Genomic DNA, 22,724 nt, shown 5'->3' with positions numbered 1-22,724 from the left:
GTGCCAAGTAAAGCTACAAACTATGAGAGAATATTAGCAATAACCAATAGAGAATCAGCAACAATGATACATAAAAAAAACTATATAACTGGTTAAATTCAAATTTTTTATTAGGCAAAGAAACAAATAGGTATTTCATAAAATTTCACTAAAGAAACACTAATGGTCATAAACATGTTAGGGAAAAATAAATTAGTAATTAAGAAAATATAAAGAAAGACCAAAGAAAATATTACATACCAAAATAGCAAATATTAAGGAATTTAAAACTTGACCAATTCTTGATGAGAATCTAAAACACGAAGAACTCTTATATCCTACTGTACATTGAAAAAAATCTATACTACCCTGCAAAGTTCAACATACTCTACATCCTAGCAATTTGTATTCTTATATACTCGCAATAACTTTTGCACACATGTACCGAGTAGTAAAAAAAGTTCAGAGCAGCATTGTTCTTAAGTCAAAAATAGTAAATGACCAAGGTGAATTCCAACAGGAAAAGAGACACATCAGGGTATTTTAACAGATTAATATTATACTACAATGAGTATTACATAACTATACACAAAAACATGGCTAATAATTAAAACCATTGTTAAAACACAAGTCATGGAAAACATAAAATGGGCATACCATTTTCGTAAGACTCAAGAAAACACAAACAATACATTTTTGCCATATACGTGACAAAATCACATATGAAAAGGATAAAATAATTCTTGGCAGTCACTACTCATGGCAGAGTAGAAGGGAGATTAAAAAGGATACATAAGCATATGCAACAGAATTGATAACATTAATTCCAAATATTTAGAAAATTCAAGTCCAAAAAGAGAAAATGTGAAATTCTCCCCAGTCCAAAATTTATCATTAAATTTACAATTCTTTTCCAAAAATTATTTATGTTTCTAATATTCATACAAAACATAATCATACCATACATGCTGCTTCACACTGCTTTCCTTTCATTTAATAAAACAGCTAAGAGATTCTGAAAAAAACTCAACACTACTAATGTACTTCATTTTACCAACAGCTTCACATAGCATTCTAATATATTGGTATACTATGATTTTTTAAATTCTTCAACTGATATGTTTCAGTTATGTGCAACTCATCCTTGTATTTAAATATCTAGGAAAGTCACAAAAGCAGATCATAATCTCTGTAATGAGTAACTCAATAAACTCCATAAAGAAGAACTGTGCAAACCATATTTGCTCAAACACAGTAAGACATTTTGATAAGAGGAAAAAAATAGAAAAAATTAAATTGTTTTAGTTTATCAGATGAATTTTTCCAGTAGTTTCTAAATAACTTTGATCAAAAAGTACATATAAACTTCAAATACAGACTGTGAAAATTTAGAAAGACCAGTTACTCCATTAAAAAAAAAATATAGGCAGAAGATTAAACTGAAAACTGTTTTATCTTGCTCACAATAAAAACAAATTCAAATTAATACAATAAAGGTGCCATCTCATATATCAGACTAGCAAAACTCCAATCACTGAACAATATATTCTATTGGACAGGTTATTGGGAACAGAGGTACTCATAGACTTTCTATACAGCAATACAAAAAAAAAAAATGTCCATGTATAGCTATGGTGTGATTTCCAGGCTACACTTAGCATTAATACTCTGAATACACTGCCACTTTCTCTTTCACTGCCCAGGTGGGAGAATGCAGGAAGCAATTCACATGTTTATATTTGATAAAGAAGGACAAACCAAATATTAATGAAAATAGCTATAATGGGATAGAAAAAGCAAATTAGAGTGGATAAGAATTTAACGATCATTATAAATGGAGTTTTACTTTTCACTTGGGTGGAATCCCTAAAAATCCAAACCAAAATGAAACCATTAAACCTATCAACTTGGTAGTACAACCACAACAGAAATCTCTCAATAAACTTTGGAATTCTGTAATTATACTCTAAGAACAAAAATAACCACAAAGAAACCTTTACCTATCGTCAGTAATTACAGTATCAGTATAATATTGATGTTCCTTTTCAAAAAACTAGTATACATATGTAATATTGTTGATATTACAAGGGAAATTATGCAACATACGAGATACAAATATAAAATCAGAAGAATAAAAATGTAAAGTTAAATATGAACTGGAAATAACAAATGAGCCCAAAGTATCTGCTCTCAAAACACTGCTAGCTCAATCTACTAAAAAGAGCTTTGAAGTAGTAACAACCTTGCAACAATTAGCACCTTGGCACCCACATTGTGGTCTCTAAGGACTACCCACCCAAAGGAACCAGAATTTTCTTAAAGAAATGGCCAACAAAAGGTCTGGAACAAGAAATCCTACTTCAAGCAAGTAAGTATCAAAGCTACCTGTGTTATGAGCTCTCACTGGCTCTAGATGAAACAAAGACTTTTTAAAGAATGATCATCATGATAAGACTGGAAAATTAATGTAAAAGTCCTTGCCATCACAATGATTCTTAACAACAAAAACTTTACACTGGCTACAATGGAGGCTGCTACAGTACCAACTCATCAGGAAACGTTTTTAAAGTCAAAATCTACCCTGTTTTTTTTTTTTACAAAAAAGGGTATTCCAGTATGACAAATATTTGATGTAAAAAAAGAAAAATCTAACTAAAATATGCAGGGGTAAAAAAGAATATCACCATTTTTGCAATGCTCAATGAAATTCCAGTCATTATGAACCATTTTAAATGATTAATAAATCATTTTAAACCATTATAAAAACCAGAAGGTAGAGGATGCCTGGGTGACTGCAGTTGAGCATCAGGGCATGATCCCAGAGTCCTGGGATTGAGCCCCACATCGGGCTTCCTGCATGGAGCCTGCTTCCCCCTCTGCCTATGTCTCTGTTTCTCTCTCTCTTTCTGAATAAATAAAATCTTTAAAAAAAAAAAAAAAAAACGAAGGTGAAAGGATGATGGAGCACTCTATACGGGATACATCACACTGACAAAACCCAAATCCACTGATAAATGTTATCACTCCAAAGAAATAAATAAATATATTCCTCCTGTTGTGATACAATAGGAATTACATAGAGAATACCCACAAAATATCTCTGCTAAAATTTAAACCTGAATCTGGTCAAGCCTCATCAAAGGAAAGAGGATATGAGGAATGTATAAAATGACATAGAAGTATAATCATCAAAATCAACAAAGTGGAAAATCATACAGAATAGATGACACAGTTTCTCTAATAAGCAGTAAAAGAAAAAATGATAAAGGGGGAGAAGAAGGTAAATTGATTTATAAAGAGACTTAAAAGTCATTAACTAAACATTAAATTAACTGAACATTAGATGTTAAATATTGACTGTCCTTAGTTCCTGATTTGAAAAGGGGAAAAAAGACATCTTTGAAGGAACTGGGAAATTTTGGCTACTCTGGGAATTAGATAATATTAAGAAATTAGTTTAAATTTTATTTAGGTTTAATAATGGTACCAATATAATCCTTAGGAGATTATATGAGACACACAATAAGATATTTAGGGATGGTATGAAACGACCTCTGAGATTTACTTTAATATTCCCCAAAAGAAAGGATTTGTGTATCACTGTACCATTCATACTATTTTTGTGTATCTTGAAAGTTTAATAATGAAGTTTAAAAAATAAAAATGAAAAAATTGACACAAATATATAGAAAGACATTTTGTGCTCAGGGATTGGGAAAATCAATATTGTTAAAGTGGTTTTTTTTTTTTTTTTTTTTTTTTTATTTATTTATGATAGTCACAGAGAGAGAGAGGCAGAGACACAGGTAGAGGGAGAAGCAGGCTCCATGCATCGGGAGCCCGATGTGGGATTCGATCCCGGATCTCCAGGATCGCGCCCTGGGCCAAAGGCAGGCGCCAAACCGCTGCGCCACCCAGGGATCCCTGTTAAAGTGTTTATACTACACAAAGCAATCTACAGATTCAATGCAATCCCTATCAAAATTCCAACGGCATTTTTCACAGAAATAGAACACAATCCTATTTGTATGGAACTGTGAAGGATCCCAAATAGCCAAAGAAATCTTGAGAAAGAACAAAGCTAGAGGCCTCACACTTCCGGATGTCAAACCAGTACTCAAAACAGGATGGCACGGGCATAAAAACTTGATACACAGATCAATGGAAGAGAAATATATCCACACATACAGGGTCAATTAATTTATGACAAAGCAGCTAAAAACGTACAATGGAGACACAACCATCTCTTCAGTAAAACAAAACAAAACAATCTCTTCAGTAAATGATGCTAGGTAAATAGCCACATGTAAAAGAATGAAACTAGACTACTACTTCACACCACACACAAAAAATCAACTCAAAATAAGTTAAATAATTGAATATAAAACCTAAAACCATAAAACTCCTAGAAGAAAATACAGGGATAAACTCCTCAACATTAGTCTAGGCAATGAATTTTTTTTGGATTTGACACCAAAAGCAAAGGCAACCTGAGGACCTACAGAATGGGAGAAAATATTTGCAAGTCATATACAATTGTCTCCTCTTAACTATAATTTTAGTTACCCATGGTCAACCGTATGATCCTTCTTCTGAAGTATTGTCAGAAGGTCGAAAGCATCCTAATCCTACATCACAATGTCTACATCATTCACCTCACTTTATGTCATCGCGTAGCCATTTTATCATCTCATATCACAAGAAAGGTGAGTACAGTACAATTAGTCTGAAAGAGATCACACTCACCTAGCTATATAAAAAGTACTATTTCATTGTTATTAATCTCTTACTGTGCCTAATTTGTAAATTAAACTTTACCACAGGTATACATACAAGTAAAAAACAGCATATACATGGAATTAGATATTATTCAGTTTTAAGCATTCACTACGGATGTTGGAATGTACCCATGGGGGACTAAGAGGATACTATGGTATTTGATCATATCCAAAATATACAATGAATTCATATGACTCAGGGGAAAAAAATCTAATTAAAAATGGGCAGATGATCTGAATAGACATCTTTCCAAAGAAAAAAGGCTGATGGCCACTTGGTATGTAAGAAAGTGGTCATCATGTAAAAAAGTGGTCAACATCACGAATCATCAGAGTAATGCAAATTAAAATCACAATAGGTATCTATCACCTCACACCTGTTATAATGGTTATTACAAAAAAAAAAAATAAAAAGTATTTGATAAGAATGTGGAGAAAAGAGATCCCTTGCTCACTACTGGTAGGAATGTAAACTGGTGCAGCCCCTATGGAAAACAGTAAAGGTTATCCCCCAAACTTTTAAAAGCATAATTATATAATCCAGCAATCCCACTTCTGGGAATTTATCTGAAGGAAATCACTATCTCAAAGATACCTGCATCCTCATGTTCACTGCAGAATTTACAACCAAGACATGGAAACTAACCTAAATGACCATCAATGAATGAATGGATAAAGACAATGTGGTGTGGAATATTATTCAGCCATTAGGGAAAAAGAAAAAAAAAGGGAACCCTATCATTTATGACAACGTGGATGGGCCTTGAGGGTTATTATACTGAATCTGATAAAGAAAGACAAATAATACACATATGATCTCACTTATATGTAAAATCTAATTTTAAACAAAACCTACATTTATAGATACAAAAAACAGATGGAAAGCTGCCAGAAGTAGAGGATGGACAAAAAGGGTGAAGGTGGTCAAAACATACAAACTTGCAGTTGTAAGATAAATGAATCCTGAGGATGCAACGTATAGCAGTTACTGTAAGTAACAATACTATATTGTACATTTCAAAGCGCTAATAAAAATCTTAAAAATTTTCATAACGAAAAAATTTTAATGTTATATGGTGATAGATATTAAATAAACTTATCTTGGTAATTGTTTCATAACATACACATATATCAAATCATTATGTGTACATGTGAAACAAGAGTTATAGGTAAATTATAGCTCAACGTAAAAAAAACAGAAAAAGAAGAACTCTAAAAACTTATTCTCAAAAGTATCACCTAATCTTCCTTAATCTTGAACACATTTTTTAAACAAGAAAGTCAATGAGTTCAGGATCTAAAGTGTACTGAAAGACAAAATTAATCTAGTGTGAGAAAAAAAAATGATAAAGAGATTAAAGAATTATGGAAAAGCTGGTCTTTGTCCAGACTAATAAAATAAGCTCTCTGACAAGAGAAATAAACAGAATATGTTTAATATTAGCAATACAAAGAGGAGAATTAAAAAATGTTATACAATTCTGAGAAATCTGAAGCCCAATAAAAACATGATTTTCAGGAAAACACTAAATAAACCAGTAACTTTGAAGGAAATTGAACTATTCAAAGTATCCCTCTTTCTTCACCCTTTACATATATGTGCTGCTTAAAATTCTTATGCTATATAGCAGAAATGATGCGAAGTATGTATAGTGCTGATTAACTTGGGTAAAGTCTCCGGTCATCTATTTTCCTTTTTGCCTAAAGCATTAAGCATGACCTCTATAATTAGAGAAAATATTACACAGAAAGAGAGAGGTAAATTTTTCAAAAAAACGTTATAATTCTCTCCCTCTAAGTTCAAGTACTGCCATCTTATTTTATTGATAATGTAAATGCTCCCCCCAATTATAAACTTAGTCAATTTAATCAAAACCCGAAGTGTCTTCATGGAACTCGGCCAATTGATCTTAAAATACACATGGTAAAGAAAACGTCAAGACAATTTTGAAGAACAAAGTTGTAAAAATCATTCCACAAGACTCCAAGACGCTACAGTAAATTAAGACACTATGGAAAAGATAAACAATAAAACAGATAACCCAGAAATAGTTCCATGCATATATGGCAACCTGGTAACAGACACTGCAGATTAGTGGGAAAAAAAACACGAACTATTCAATTAAGTTGGTACAAAGTTTGTTATCTGTAAGAGAAAAATATCATTAAACCTTTTTCATATACTACACAAAATTTAAATTCCAGGAGGCCTTAAATGTGAAAAACAAACTTTCAAAACTTTCCAAATAAAATCTACTGTATCAAAACTTTCAAAATAAAATCTACTGTATATAACACCCTGAGTTAAAGACCAATTTCTTAAGCCAAAACATAAAAATGATGTTAAATTTCCAACTTCTGTTCATCAATGCAAAAACAAAACAAAACAAAAAAAGCCACAGACAGGAGTTAACTATAGTACTTATAAGTAAAATGGCTTTAGTATCCACAATATATAAAAACCCCTAGGACATAGTAAGATTAAAAACTACATTAAAAAGAAAATGAACAGACTATATGAACAGGTACTTAACAGAGAAGAAACGTGAGTGAACTAAGAAAATGTATCATTCATACTCAGGGAATTCAAACTAAAACAAGATACCATTCACATGTTCCTTAAACTGACAAAAAGTCTAACTATGCCAATTATCAGAGAAGATGTGCAGAAACAGGAATTCTCACACACTCTAGTAGAGTATAAATTAGCACAACCACTTAGAAATATAACATCAATATCCAATCAACTTGAAAACAGACACTAAAATCCAGTGATTCCAATTCCAGAGACACTTGAAAAGTGACTTTTATTGATATATGCAAAAGAATACTCACAATTTATAACAGGAAAAAACTGGAAACCACCTCAATATTTGTCAATAGGGTTATGGTACACTTATATAGTCACAAACCGTATGGCAATGAAAATGAATGAGTTAGAGGCATATATAAAGTTAAAGTAACAAAAATAATATTTAACAGGAAGGACAAGTTACAGAATACACACAGCATATGGCACATATACATAGTTTAAACATGTAAAACAAAGCCATATATTGCTTAACATACAAAAACATAAATAACACAGTGAAAGTATACACAGGAATGGCAAACAACAAATTCAAGAGTGGTTACCTGGGGAGGGCCTGGAGAAAAAGTATACAGAGGATGCAATGAACTGAATGTTAATGACCCACGAAATTCACATGTTGAAGTTGTAACTCCCAATGTCATAGTATTTGGAAATGGAGACTTTGGGAGATAATTAGGGTTAAATGAAATCCAACCCTCCAAAATTCTACATTTAAAGACTCAAAGGAATCCTCCACAGAACCTTTCCTAACACTATTAAAATGAATTCACTTTGTGTCCTATTCTTTTACCTTTTCTCCTTGACTTCTTTTAGATTATGTGCCTTTCATTTTAGTCACCCTCATCCTCCAATTATTTTAGAAGTTATACACTCTACCCCTATTTTTACTGTATAATTTTAAAATTTACCTTACAATTTAAGACATAAACTTAATCTGATTCATTTTGGACCTGAAATTTCTATCCTCCAGATTGGTACTGTCCAAAAGAAATGTAAGATGAGCAACACAAACAATCTTATAAATGTTGTAGTAACCATATTTTAGAAATTAAAAAGAAAAGGATACAAAAATATTTTATGTAATCCAAAATATTATCAACATGTAATAGGTATAAAAATTATATTCTTTTTTTATCATACTAATAAGTCTTGGAAATTTATGTGCACTTTATACAATTGGAGATTAGTTTAGACTAGTCAGTTTAGACTAGTCACAGGTCAAGTGCTCAATACTATAAGGGACAACACAGCTTAAGAATACTAGAATCATCAGACCTTAAACATCAATTACTCGACTACTCTCTTACATGTTATTATGATTTAATATTTTTATTTCTATTTTTTAAACCCCAAATCAAACAATCACTGCCATTACTTTCTTAGTTAATAACATCAATAATTAACCTTACCCATAAACCTACCAATTTCTTGGTTAACACCTTGTTTTTCCTACCTCAAACCTCCTTCCTGGAGTTACCAGTATTCTTTCTAAAGTACAACCTCTAGAAATTCTTCGATAGGTCTGTTGATAAATTTCCTCAACTGTCTTTTTTTGGGGAGAGGAAAGGGAAGAAGGGTTTCTGAAAATGTCACTATTTTGTTTTTCTCTTTTACGTGACAATTTAGCTGACTATATAATAATAGGTAGTTATTTTCATTCAATACTTTGAAGATACTATTTCACTATCTTCTGGACTCCTATGCTGAAGAAGCATATTGTCTCTCCAGTTCTTATTCTTTCTTAGGAAATACGATTTTTCTATGGCTGCTTTACAGAACTTCTCTGTGTCTGGTCGTCTGCTCTTTCACTGTGATGTACATGTACCTAAGTTTTCCTGTGCATCCTAAATCTAAGAATTCATGAGGTTCATCAATTTTGGAAAAATATGACTCTTTTAAACTTTCATATTCTACTTCTCTGCAATATTTAGTTTCTCTTTCTGACACCCTAATTAGGTACTTGTTATAATTCCTTTTCCTTTCCTCCATCTTTTACCCCTTCTACTATTTTCATCTCTTTGTTCCTCTGTTAAACAGAGTAATTTTTATCTTTCAGTTCACTAATTCTATCTTTAGTGTTATCTGACTAGCTATTTTTAACATGGACTCCAGGCTCTCTTAAAAACTAATATACACTTGAGGGGGCTCTGCTGGCTCAGCTAGAAAAACATGCAACTCTTGATTTCAGGGTCCTGACTTTAAGCCCCACACTTAAACACAGAGATCACTTAAAAAAACAAAAACAAAACTTTTTTTTTAATTATGTACACTTGAAACTAGTAATAGTGTATGTTAAATGCACTTCAATAAAAAAATTTAACTTTTAAACAATAAAAAAATGGTCTCTAATACCTACATAAAAAACTATATTATTTGGCATCCACTGAGGTGTTCCTTCCAAATCAGGTGTATAAAGAGCTATAGTAACACCATGCATGATCATCATTTGAGCACTTATATGTCATTCTACACAAAATATAACGAGTTACTCTATGTAATCTTTAAAATGACTTTTGAAGTAGATCCTATTAAGTCCATTTTAAAATTTGTTAAATTAAGGGTGCTGAGTGGTTAGTTGGTTAAGCATCTGCCTTCAGCTCAGGGCATGATCCCAAGGTCCTGGGATTCAGCCCCCTGCATGGGGCTCCCTGCTCGGCAGGGAGCCAGCTTCTCCCTCTTCCTCTGCTGCTTCCCCTGCTTGTTCTGTCAAATATATAAATAAAATCTTTAAAAATATAAAAATTAGTTTAACTAAAGCTCAGAAATTACCTTCAATGTTATAGAGGTCAAACCCTAGCCTGCTAGCAAATTCTGAATCACATGTTCTTAATTTGACAAGACATTCATCGAAAAACATTCTTGTCCACCATCAAAAATTTCAAGTTACATTAAATTTTAATACTGTTTCCATTATGCAAATTTTAAGTGAACTTTAAGATACACTTCTTTTATATATCCTTTAAGAACACTGAAGAACAGATGTTTACAGAGCAGACTATGCTGAGCACAAACAAGGTGAAAGAAGTTATTACAAGAAACATTGAGAATAACATCACACACACACACACACACACACACCAACACACACAAATCAAACAGCAATGTCTTCTAGTGGAAAAACATACCACCACTAATAAAATATTACCAAAAACAAACAAAAAAAGAATATGATAGTCTCTATATCCAACATCAATGACACATGAACATTTTAAATGAGAACATCAGAACACAATGAATAGACAGAGACGGGGGGGGGGGGGGGGACTCTATGGGACCAACAAGTTTTCTTCAAAAATAAAATACAATGTAAAACGAAATGAAACCCACAGGAGTGAAAGAACTTAACATATTAAAAGAACTAAAACAGGCATATCATTCTATTGAATGTGTTCATCTTATTTGATCCTGATCTCCCCCTTCCACAAAAAAAAAAAAAAAAAACCCTGCAAAAATTCTATGATTTTATGACAATTAAAATTTTAACACAAATTTGGCATTTGGTAACATTAAGGAATTGTTCATTTTTTTGGACATCCTAATATTATTGTGTTTATTTTTCTAGAAAAAAAAAAGAGAGACAGAACCCTTATCTTTTAGAGACACACCAAAACATTTACAAATAAAATAATAATACAGGGGTGCCTGGTGGCTCAGTCAGTTAAGCATATGGCTCTTGATTCAGCTCAGGTTATGACTTCAGGGTTGTGAGATTCCCCGACTCAGTGTGGAGCCTGCTTAAGATTCTCTCTCCTTCTCCCTCTCCCTACCTGATGGTATACTCTCAAAAAAAAAAAAAAAAAAAAAAGAATATATATATATATATACATATATGTATAAATTCTAATTACAATAAAACTTAAAAATTAAAAAAAAAACAGTATTTGCAACTTTTCCCAAAACAATACAGGAGAAAAGGAGAGTGGATATCACAAATTTTAGCAATGGTATACTGATGATTGTTAGGATTAAGTGCCAAATGGTAACTATTCATGGTATTTATATTTATTCATGGTAACTACTGTCTTCTTCTACATTCAAAATTCACAACAGTTATAAAAGGAATCATTCCTCAAAAACATTTATCTTTCGTAAGCTTTTGTGACACTTTATTACTTCTAAAGTAAAAATATTACTTACCCACATTAGCCCTTAATGCCATATGTCTAAAACTAAATTAAGAAAGCTATGATACTTCAGCAACACAGAACAAATAAGAGATTAAGATATAACATTTACAGAGACTCATTATTCTAATTCACAGCACTCCATATAATACCACAGCCAATCCTTTTGGAACTTATTCTCCAAATTCCAAGAACAGCATAACAGTGGGCTACTTTTATATATGGGGACTTACAGTTAGAGTAGTGCCTACATGATGAAATACAAATTTGATAACCTGCACTTAAGGCCTTCTACAACCTATCTGCCATCTTCTCTTTCTCTCATATCCATATACAAACCCATATATAAACCTACCAACACAAAAGCTATTCATTGGTTGTGATTTTGTGCCACCCATCAACACAACTTTGGCCATATCATTCCCTCAACATATACTACTCACTCCTCCCAAACTGTTTACCATACATATGTCACAAGTCACTACTTTTGTGAAGTCTACTCTGATCCTTACCAAACCAAACTAATCTCTCCTATTGAGGCCAAATGGCACATGCTTAAATCTTGTGTACTTATCTCTTCATATGAAATTCTAAAAGATACAGCTCTTTTTTCTCTCCAGTAAAAAGGAAGAATGCTGTGAAATAAAATTGGTGTTTATCTTTTTACTGATAAATGGCTGAGATTATAAGCATACTGAAGCCAGAAACTCTTGAGGAGTCATTAAATTATTTACTGAGTAAGGTATAATCCATGGTGGAGGAGCACTAAAACAAATAAGGTCCCTACCTCTACACTCAAGGAGCATATATTCTCAGTCTTTGAATTACAAGTTAACAATGTTGTCACTTAATAGACACACTAAAAATGCCTTCAACTTGAAATTCTGATACAAATACCTAAGCATGCGCATATATATGTGTGTGTGTGTGCTATACACATGTATATATATACATATATAGCATTTTAAGAAATAGAAGAATCTAAAAACCTGAGCAAAGCAGTTTTTAATAACACACCTATTATAAACAACCAGTTATGTTCAATCATTACAAAAAAAGTAGGAGCATTATTTCATTACAACTATCTAAAAAGCCAATGTTGATAAATTCAATACCTATAGCAAAATTTAAACAGTAAAATTCAGCAATTTACAACCAGTGCTTTCAAAATACTAATGAAATCCAAGTTGGAAAATGCTAACAACTTATTGTAACAACGATGTCCTTTATTAATTATCCAGTTTTAAAGGCTTCATTTAGTTTACAAGAAAACTACAACAATTTTCACTATTTAAAACATCTATCCAAAGAGTTAATATTTCAACATACTGAGTTATCATCTAGAATTACTATGCAATCACTTCATGCATTTGTTTTCCTAAGGCCAATTATTTTGCAAAGATTTCGCAGTGGAAAATGGTTAAGGGTATAGAAATGAAACCCTGAAATTAATTACAAATTACAAAGAATGTAAAAAAGAACATTTTAAAGAGATGCAACAAACCTCTTATTAAAAATTCACAAATTTCCTTTTATGCTCTCACTAAACTAACCAAAAAGAAAGGAGTCTAAAATCAATGGAGTAACTACAGCAAATTTATAAAGATAACAAAAAAATGAAATTTCAACATATCCTAAAGCTCTAAAATTTGGATATTCTGTATGTAGTATAAATCAACATTAACTTAAGACCTAGTTGTGAAACTATACTTTTCCTGTATAATCACGTTTAATCTTCAAAACTATTATAATCCCATTTAAAAGATAAAACTAAAGCTAAAAATGTTTAAGATCAAATAAACTAAAAAAAGATAAATTATACTTAATATAAATAAATCTATATACCTAAAACTACGTGAAAAACCTCAAATTCAAAGAATGTAAGAAAATGTACCTACAATGAATCTATCACTTTTTACACAGAAATCTAACAGAGATGATCATTAAAATAGGTCAGGTATAGAGAGGTAGTTCATAGGGCAAGAAATTTAAAACTCTCAAATTCTTAAAATCTCACCCATTTCAAAATATAAACTATAAAGCACCTTTTTAGCCTATAATTAGCTAACATTCTAAATTTTTATAAAACCCAGAAATGGGTAAAGATGTAGAGAAACAGGCACTCCCATATCCAGTTGTGGAAAACAAATTAGTGAAGAATCCTTTTGCCAATGTGGTTTTCATAAACTTTGTAATTGTAATTTCACTTGACACCGCATTTTTACTTCCATTGTAAATATTCCCAGTCTGTAACTGCAAACTGGAATCAAACCATAACGCCACCAAAGTAGGAACTATATTGCAGTGTGTCCATATGACAAAGAATGAAGCAGATGTAAAACTGCAGACCATATTATGTAATTTTCTAAAAAAGGAAAAAAATAGATGGACTTCTACCTCCAGGCAAGGTGATGTAATACACACCAGTTTACCCTATTAAAAGAACTTAAAAAAAAAAAAATCACACCTGATGTACATAACAATGGTTTTCAAAACCAGTGAACATCAGACAATGCGGACATTGATCCCTGAAATTCAAAAAACAAATGAATGAGTCCATGACTGCCTCCAGCTTAGTTTCTTAAGAGAAAGACCGGGCCATGGCACAGCTCTGGCCATGGCACAGCTTGGGTGGAGAAAACGGCCAAACTTCTAAACTCCCTAAGTAAGAGGACTTAAGTCCAACGAGACCAAAGTAAGTAGTTTCTACAGCAAAATACCAAAAAGAGTTGCACAGAGACAACTCTGGGAATCTGTAAAGAATCCCCGCCCCCTCCCCCCCCAGAGATCCCTGGGTGGCTCAGTGGTTTAGCGCCTGCCTTTGCCCTGGGGCCTGATCCTGGAGTCCCGGGATCAAGTCCCATGTTGGGCTCCCTGCATGGAGCTGCTTCTCCCTCTGCCTGTGTCTCTGCCTCTCTTTCTCTTTCTGTCTCTCATTAATAAATAAATAAAATCTTAAAAAAAAAAAAAAAAAAGAATCCCCCCCTGAATATTCAATGTATACAGATGACCATATGATGGGTAATACAGAAGATGGATCCTAGTCCGGGAATCGAATACTGCATCAGGCTCCCAGTGAGGAGCCCGCATCTCCCTCTGCCTATGTCTCTGCCTCTCTGTGTCTCTCATGAATGAATAAATAAGATGTTTTTTAAAAAAAGGTAATTGGCTGTTTCAATAAGCAAACAACAAAATTTATAACATCTACGGAAGATGTATAACAATAGCACAGATGCCAAGAGAGGAGAAATAAAGTATTCTAATACTCACATAATTTATGTGAAGTGGAATACTCCTTGTGGGAAGACTACGGTTAAGTTAAAGATCTATGCTACAACTCCTAAAAACAGCCATTAATATAACAGAATCACAAGCTAATCAACTAACAAGATATATAATGGAATTAAAAAAGTACCTATCTAAAAGAAAGCAGAAAAAGGGAAGAACACAAGGCATAAATAGAAAAACAGCAAAATCGTTTTAAAATGCTATTAGTCAAAAGAAGGGGGTGTAAGTTGGATGTAAAAATCAAATTCCAACTTGATGCTATACACAAAAAACATACTTGTGCGTGTCAAAATTTAAGAAATGCTATGAAAGTTGTACTTAAAAGGGAAACACCTAGCATTAAGCCTCTATGTTAGAAAAGGTATGTCAATGACCTCAAGCTTCAACATAAATTGAAAAAAGAACTAAATGCAAGCAGAAAATAAAACAGATGATAGAAACAGAACATTCAGAGAAACCAAAAGCCGATATTTAGAGAACATTAATAAAAGAATCTCTAGCTAAAGTGACAAGGAAAAAAGAGAAAAGCCAAATCGTAGGTATCAGCAATGAGAGGAGTGACATCACTACAGATTCTACAGACATCAATAGTATAAAAAGGTAATCTCATAAACAACTCAATGCAAATAAATTCAGTAACTTGGAAGAAATGGACTAACTCTATGGAAGGTACAAATTATCAAAGTTCACTTAAGAACTAGATAACCTGGGATGCCCAGGTGGTTCAGTGGTTGGGCATCTGCCTTTGGCTCAGGGCAAGATCCTGGAATCCCTGGATCCAGTCCCCCATCGGGCCCCCTGCACGGAGCCTGCTTCTCCTCTCCCTCTGCCTCTCTGTCTCTCTCATGAATAAATAAAAAAAATTAATAAACAGAAAAAATAACCTGAATAGTCCCGTATCTATTAAATAAATTAAACGTGTCATTTAAAACTTCACAAAGAAAATAAACATCAGGCCCACACAACTTCACTGGTGAATTGCCCCAAACATTTAAGAAATAAAGAATATCATTTAGGGGTTCACCCTCATATAAGGGACAAAGATACCTGCTCTCATCACTTCTACTCAGCACTATACTAGACGCCACAGGCAGGGAAAAAAAATGGTATTAAGATAGAAAATGAAGAAATAAAATAAGCAGTCTATGTAGATAATCTGATGGTATCTACAAAAAGCTACTAGATCTAACAAGTGAGTTTGGCAAGAGTGAAGAACACAAGAAAACATGCAAAAAAACTGTTGTAGTTCCTTATACTAATAACCGGAAACATTTTTTTTACTTCATTTTTTTTTTTAAGATTTTATTTATTTATTCATGAGAGACACAAAGAGAGGCAGAGACAAAGGCAGGGGGAGAAGCAAGCTCCCCCCATAGGGAGCCTGCTGCAGAACTCGATCCCAGGACCCCAGGATCACGACCTGAGCCAAGGGCAGACATTCAACCACTGAGTCACCTTGGAACTCAGTGGAGTTCCTGGTGCCCCCTGGAAACTTGAGATTTTTTAAAACAACATCATTTACAATAGCACCAAAAAACACAAAAAAGGGATAAATCTAACAAAAATGTACAAAAACTGTACAATGAAAATTAAACACTGCTAAAAGAAATTAAAAGAAGATCTAGGTAAATGGAAAGATAAAATTGTTTGTGAGTGGAAAAACTCAAGATTGTTAGGATGTCAATTTGCCTCAAATTGTTTTATATATTCAAGTTAATTCCAATAAAATCCTAGCAAGCTTTTTTGTAGAAACTCTTATTTAAAAAAAAAAAAAAAGACACAGTACTAAGTTGTTTTTCAAAACAACTTTGAAAAAGAACAAAGAAGACCATGACTGCTTGATTTCAAGACTTAATATAAAGTCATCATAAATAACACAGTTTGTTTTTGGCATCTAGATGGATAAAAATGGGTCAGTGGAAAAGGATACAGTACAGAAATAGAATCATATATACATAGTTGATTTTTGACAAAGGTGCAAAGCCAATTCGATGACAAAGGATAGCCTTTTCAACAAATGGTCCTGGAAGTTTAAATCCGTATACGAAAACAAAAAATGTTGACTTATAGTTTGCACTGTATTAAAAAAAAAAAAATGAACTAAAAAAAAACTTAAATGCAAACCCAAAAACTGTAAAACTTCTATTAGAAAAACCAAAGGAGAAAAAAAATCTTTGTTAGGCATATTTGGCTTAGAAATGAGCCATACAACATAAAATTGGTAAACTTCAGTTCTTCAGAATTAAAAACTGCTGTTCTTCAAAAGACACTATCGAGACAATGAAAATACAAATGGTAGAAAATATTAATCATATGTCTGAAAAAAGACTTATAACCAGAATGAAGACTTAAGACTCAACAGTAATCCAATTTAAAAAGTGGGCAAGAGAAATAGACACACTTCGTCAAAGATGATATACAGCTGGCAAAAAGAACACGAAAAGATAATTAACATCACAGACATAAGAAATGCAAATTAAAACCACAGGAGATTACCACTTCACACCTACTAGAATGCCTACAGCTAAAGACAATCTCAAGGATTGGAGAGGATGTGGAAGGACTGGACATCTCATACCCTTTTGGTAGCAATGTAAAATAATACAACCATTTTGGAATATGGTCTGGAGTTTCTCAAAACTTTAAAAAAGTTAATAGCATATGCATACCAAACGATCCAGTCATTCCAATCAAAGGTATTTCCCCAAGAGAAATGAAAAGTTCACACAAAGACTTTTACAAGGATGTTCACAGTAGCTTTATTTACAATAGTCAAAAACTGGAAACAACCCAAGAGTTGAATGGATAAACAAATTGCTGTATATCCATAAAATGTAATATTACTAAGCAAGAAAAAACAGACTATTGATAGATAACATGGGTAAATCTCAAAATAATTAGAGTAAGTGAAATAAAACCACCTCTCAAAATTCTAAAAAATGCAAACTGACCCTATAGTGACAGAGAGAGGATCAATTGTTGCTTGGGGAAAGAAAGACATGAGGAAGGGATTACCAAGGGGCAAAATGATACTTCTGGGGGTGATGGACATGATCTTCATTATGGTAATGATCTCATAGGTGTATTCATATGTCCAATAATAAGTGCAGTTTATTTTATGTCAAATTTTCTCTCAATAAAGCTATCTTTTTTAAAAAAGGGCAAGAAGTGAGCCAGTACACATGGTATTTGTGGAAAACCCATTTGTGTAAATAAGCAAGGATGCTAATGTTTGATAATATACAAACCTAATAACACTTCAGGAAAAAAATGCACCAGAAAAAATTTAACGTAATTACCTCACCTGAGAAACAGGACTGGGACTCAGTGAGAAATACTTACCACTATGAATTTTAACCAGGCACATTAAAAAAATATATATACATATGAAAACTTAATTACTTATACACAGGCATGACTCCAAAGCAAAAATTATTAACCACCATCTTAGAAAAGTTCACAAAACAAAACTTCAGTTATTCAAACTTTTATATTAAAAAATGGATAAAAAAAAACGGCTGGCAATTATTTTTACATTGTTTTCCAATTTTTTTCTCCTCTACTAATATATAGAAAACTGTTAAACCAATAAACCATAACTGGACATCTGATTCTCTGTCTCATTTCTGTCAGCCTACTCCTGGTGGCTCTTGTCAGTTCGTTCTCTCCATACTTACATCATTCATTCGTTTATACAAAATTACAGAGGATATCTATTTCAATGGTAATTTTACATTCTATATCCTGCACTCATGAACTATTCCCAATTTCAAACCCTGCAACTACTTCAACTTAGAAAATATCACTGCCAAGTAAGATTGCCTTCCCCAGAAAAAGCTCACTATCTCTCCCCTGATCTATGTAATATGAACTCAACAAATAAGACTAAATATCAAGTATGAACAAATATTTAGTAAGGCAGAAAAAAGAAAATACAAAATATCTCCTTAGAATATAAGGAATATCACATTGTTGTAGATGAAATTTTAAGAATTCCAAAAAATATTGTCAACCATCACTACCACTATGCTAAGAACATAGCCTCTCAAGACTATTCATACTTGAAAGGGGGAAACGTCTTTGCATCAACAAGTTATTTGTGTATTAGGCCTAGAAGATGTGCCAGGTCTGAAAATTTTTAAAAAACTATGCCGAAGAACTATGCCCCAACACAGCAGACAGGTTTGCAAACAAAAATTTTGACATAGTACACTGTTAAAATGTGCAAGGATTCAAGGAAAAGGCCAAAGCATTAGAAGGAAGATCTAAATAAGTAGTTTTCCTGGCCAAAAAGTGAGGAAAGATTCCAAATGATCTGTACCACAAGGCCTATTTTCCTTTAATGGAAAGACAAACCAGCTCTTAACATCTGACTCTAATTTGAAGCTAATTGCCTAAACAAGTTTCTTTTAAGGATCAAGATAACGGGTTGTTAATGTGGCTCATTATTGAAATACATATTTTAGTCTTCACAATTAAAAGTACAAAAAAATATTAGATTAATAAAGTCACACGATTTTGGTCAAACCACCTATCTATTTAAAATCGTAATCTCTCCTCAAAAAACTGGGCTATTATTTATATATTCTCAAAGCTCTATATATCCGAAAGCATTTTTCATTCCCTGAACAGCACTCATACCTACTTTAAGATGTTATTCTCACAGACTGCCTTTCTAAAAAAAACTTAGTTTTTGTCCACTTAGATTATCAACTACATAATCCAACTCTTTTTTTTTTTAATTTTTATTTATTTATGATAGTCACAGAGAGAGAGAGAGAGAGAGAGGCAGAGACACAGGCAGAGGGAGGAGCAGGCTCCATGCACTGGGAGCCCGACGTGGGACTCGATCCCGGGTCTCCAGGATCGCGCCCTGGGCCAAAGGCAGGCGCCAAACCGCTGCGCCACCCAGGGATCCCCATAATCCAACTCTTAAAATCAAACACTTTCACTTTTGTTAATTGTAACTTACAAAAGTTAGCTGAAAATTTCCACTAATGGTAACAGTAGATTGAGCAATTCAGTTTTCATTAGTTTCAAACAATTTTTTCGTACCTTCACGCCAACTGCAACCTCAGTGACAATTCTGTAAAGAAAGAAAAAGAAGTTTCAACCTCGTTGTTCTAACGATCACTGTCGGGCTCTAAAACTTTTTCAGAGTAGTTCATCATCAATAAATCCTCCAGTCACCGTGCATGTGGAAAACAAATAGAGAGATGGTCAACGACACTTCGGTCTTGTGGAAAATCGCTTTCAAACCTGAGATGAAAGTCGCTGAACTTTTGGTACTGTTTCCACGACCCTCATCTACCAAAAAGAACAAAAGCTCCAAACACTATGGTGCCATTTCCGCCCGGCTTTACACTTCAGACTAGTAATGTTAAGACTTAAACCAACTCTTTAGCTATCGTGATGGACTCAGGGAACGTGAACTCCACTGCCAAGTCTCGTCACCAATTTCCAGGTTTCTCGGGAGAAATAGTGAACTTCTCTAGATCTACGTTTCACTGGAAAACAATGTCTAAACAACCTCTGGGGTGAAGTCTGCTACTCTGCTTACTTTGGTATGTTCTTCCCTTGATGTGTCTTAAAGAACACTGAACTCCCAACATTTAAAATGAACTCGTACTTTACTCGGCTCTCCGTTACGCTGTCACGGATTCTACTCCAGGGGCTTTCTGAACGACCCCGCTAGAAGCCCCCGGCAGGGCTGCGGGCGGCGGCGCGGTCGCCCAGCACCGCCCCCGCGGGCCCCTCAGACGCCGAGCGCCGAGGCCCCCGGGCCGGGCCGCCTCCCGGAGCCGCGGCCTCACCTCGCTCGGCGGCGCTGCACCTCCTCGGCCTTTCAGAGACGCCGCACGGTTCCGGCTGGGGTGGTTTTTTGCTTTTTGTTTTTTTGTTTTTTTGTCTTTTGCAATTGTTTTTCGTTTGTCCAGAAACTGGTCAAAGTGACTTAAAAAAAAACGGCCCTGGGTGGGTGGACCGTGGGCTCCCGTTTCTGCCATGGCTGCTGGCCTCTGCCCGTGTGACTGAGGTCGACCACAAACGCTCGGGTTTTCAGAGGGTTTCGTTTCTGGGCCCTTCTGCCAAGCCTTGAACGTTCTCAGGCCCCCACAAAAAGGCTTTTTTTCTTTTTTTTTTTCGGTCTCCCGCCCCCACTACCAGACTCCAGTGAAAACAAAGGAGTATGACATCTGCCTTCCCCCTTCCTCCCGCCGCCGCTCGGCCTCCCCGCCCCCCCCCCACCCCCCGCTCCCGCCACCGGCGTCCTCCCCCAGCCAGGGCGGGCCGGGGCGGGCCGGGGCGGCCGGAGGGGGGGAGGGAGGCCGCGGAGGCCGGGGGGGAGCCGGGAGGCCGGGGAACCGGGGCGGGCCGGGGGGGGAGGGAGGCCGGCGGACCGGGGAGGCCGGAGGCCCGGGGAGGCCGGAGGGACCGGGGTGGGGGGGTGGGGGGGCGGCGGCGGCCGGGGGTCACGCCGTGGCCTCTCCTCTCGTCTCCCCCGGCCGCCCCCCCCCCCACAGGCCTCGCTCCCGCCGGCGCGGCCGCCCGGGGCCCGGGGCCCGGCTCTCGGATGGAAATGGCTCCCAGAGGGCGCAGGGCCGGGCCGCCGCGGCGGGGCCCCCACCCATCCCCCGCCGCGGCCGCCGCTCGCGCCGTCGCCCCCCGCAGCCCCGCCGCCGCCCCGGCCTCCGAGCCCGCTTTCTTCTCCCCTTCCCGAGCGGAGCCGCCGGGGGAAGCGAAGGGAGGGGTGTGTGCGATGGGGCGGGGGGTGGGTAACGGCAGCCCGGCCCTGGGAGCGGCCGCCCGCGGGGTCCCCGGCGACCCCGGCCCGGGCGGCAGGACGGCCCGGCGCCCCGCTCACACACCTCCTCGCCGGCCGCACTACGTACCCGTCCATTGCCGAACCGGACAAAGCTTCGCTCACAGGAACCGAGCCACGCAGCCAGCGAGACACACAAGCGGCGAGAAAATGGCGGCCGGGGCCCGACGGAAATTGCCGAAGGTGCCGGAGCGCACGGGGCAGCGCGCGGCAGCGGCGGCGGCGGAAAGAGCCGAGCGCGCCGGCGCCCGGCGGCGGGAGGCGAGCGGCGGGGCGCGGGGCCGAGGGGGAGTGGGCGCCGCCGCCGTCGCTTCCTCCGCGCCGCCGCGCGCCGGGCCTCCGCCCCCCGGGGCCCTCCGCCCTCGGGGCCCGCGCTGCGGCCGTGCAGCGAGCGCCGCGGCCCGCCGTCCCCTGCGCGCGCCCCCGCGGAGCCCCCGCCGAGCCCCCGGGGCGGCGAGGGCGGCGAGGGCGGCGAGGGCGGCGAGGGCGGCGAGGGCGGCTCCTCCGCGCAGCAGCCCCGGGGGGAGGCCCTGGACGCGGGGCTGCCCCCAGGCCGCCTCCGCTCTGGGCCCCGAACCTCGTCCCCTGCGGCCACCCTGCACCTTCGTGCTCCAAGGGGGCGCGGAGGAGAGAAAAATCAGAACACACACACGCACACACACACCCCCAAAACCCAAAACTATCTTATGGCTTTCCTCTTACGCCATCTTCTCTTCGCAGACCCTCTCCATCCTCTAAAACAAAAAACAGCTGGGAAAACCAGAACCCCCTTGCCCCGCTACACGGGACCGTCGCGGGGGGCGGACCGACACCTCGGCTCGTGCGCCCCAGCCCGCGGAGGGTGCGACTCCCCCCCCCGCCGCCGCCCCCGGCTGATGCCTGGGGGGCCCTGTAGGAAGAAGGGTCACGAGGCCCGGAGGGAGAGAGAGGAAGGCAAGACCAGCCCGGTCGTGAAGACCAGATTGGGATTGGGATCGCCCACCCTTCGGAGCCTGGAAGGGGGCAGTGGGGACTGGAGTGACACCTCCGTCCTGTCCTGACCGCTGGTTCTGGTTGGGGACCACTAAGATGGGCTACACAACCCGACTCCCTTGCCTATGTGTCTCATGGCTCCCCGTTTTCATTCGAATACCCCACTGGGC

At 37.1% G+C, this 22,724-nt stretch overlaps 1 protein-coding gene across 4 annotated transcripts in view; it reads right to left on the bottom strand.

Annotated features, from left to right (window-relative positions):
- Positions 1-21,830, bottom strand: part of PTBP2 (polypyrimidine tract binding protein 2) — a 76,170-nt gene extending 54,340 nt beyond the window's left edge. For 2 of the 4 annotated variants that reach the window (XM_055339603.1, XM_055339604.1), the window contains exons 1-2: positions 21,653-21,830; positions 19,818-19,848 (exon numbers count right to left, since the gene is read on the bottom strand). In XM_055339603.1, coding sequence (XP_055195578.1) covers positions 19,818-19,848; positions 21,653-21,660 — 39 coding nt within the window. In that variant the 5' untranslated portion in view covers positions 21,661-21,830. The remainder of the gene's footprint in view (positions 1-19,817; positions 19,849-21,652) is intronic. The other 2 variants (XM_055339605.1, XM_055339606.1) reach the window with 1 other exon arrangement.
- Positions 21,831-22,724: the final 894 nt, after the last annotated feature.

The sequence above is a fragment of the Nyctereutes procyonoides genome, unplaced genomic scaffold, assembly GCF_905146905.1.
Source record: "Nyctereutes procyonoides isolate TBG_1078 unplaced genomic scaffold, NYPRO_anot_genome, whole genome shotgun sequence".
Taxonomy (NCBI): Eukaryota; Metazoa; Chordata; class Mammalia; order Carnivora; family Canidae; genus Nyctereutes; species Nyctereutes procyonoides.
The sequence above is the reverse complement of the archived record's forward strand: the minus strand, read 5'-3'. Positions and strand labels throughout refer to the sequence as shown.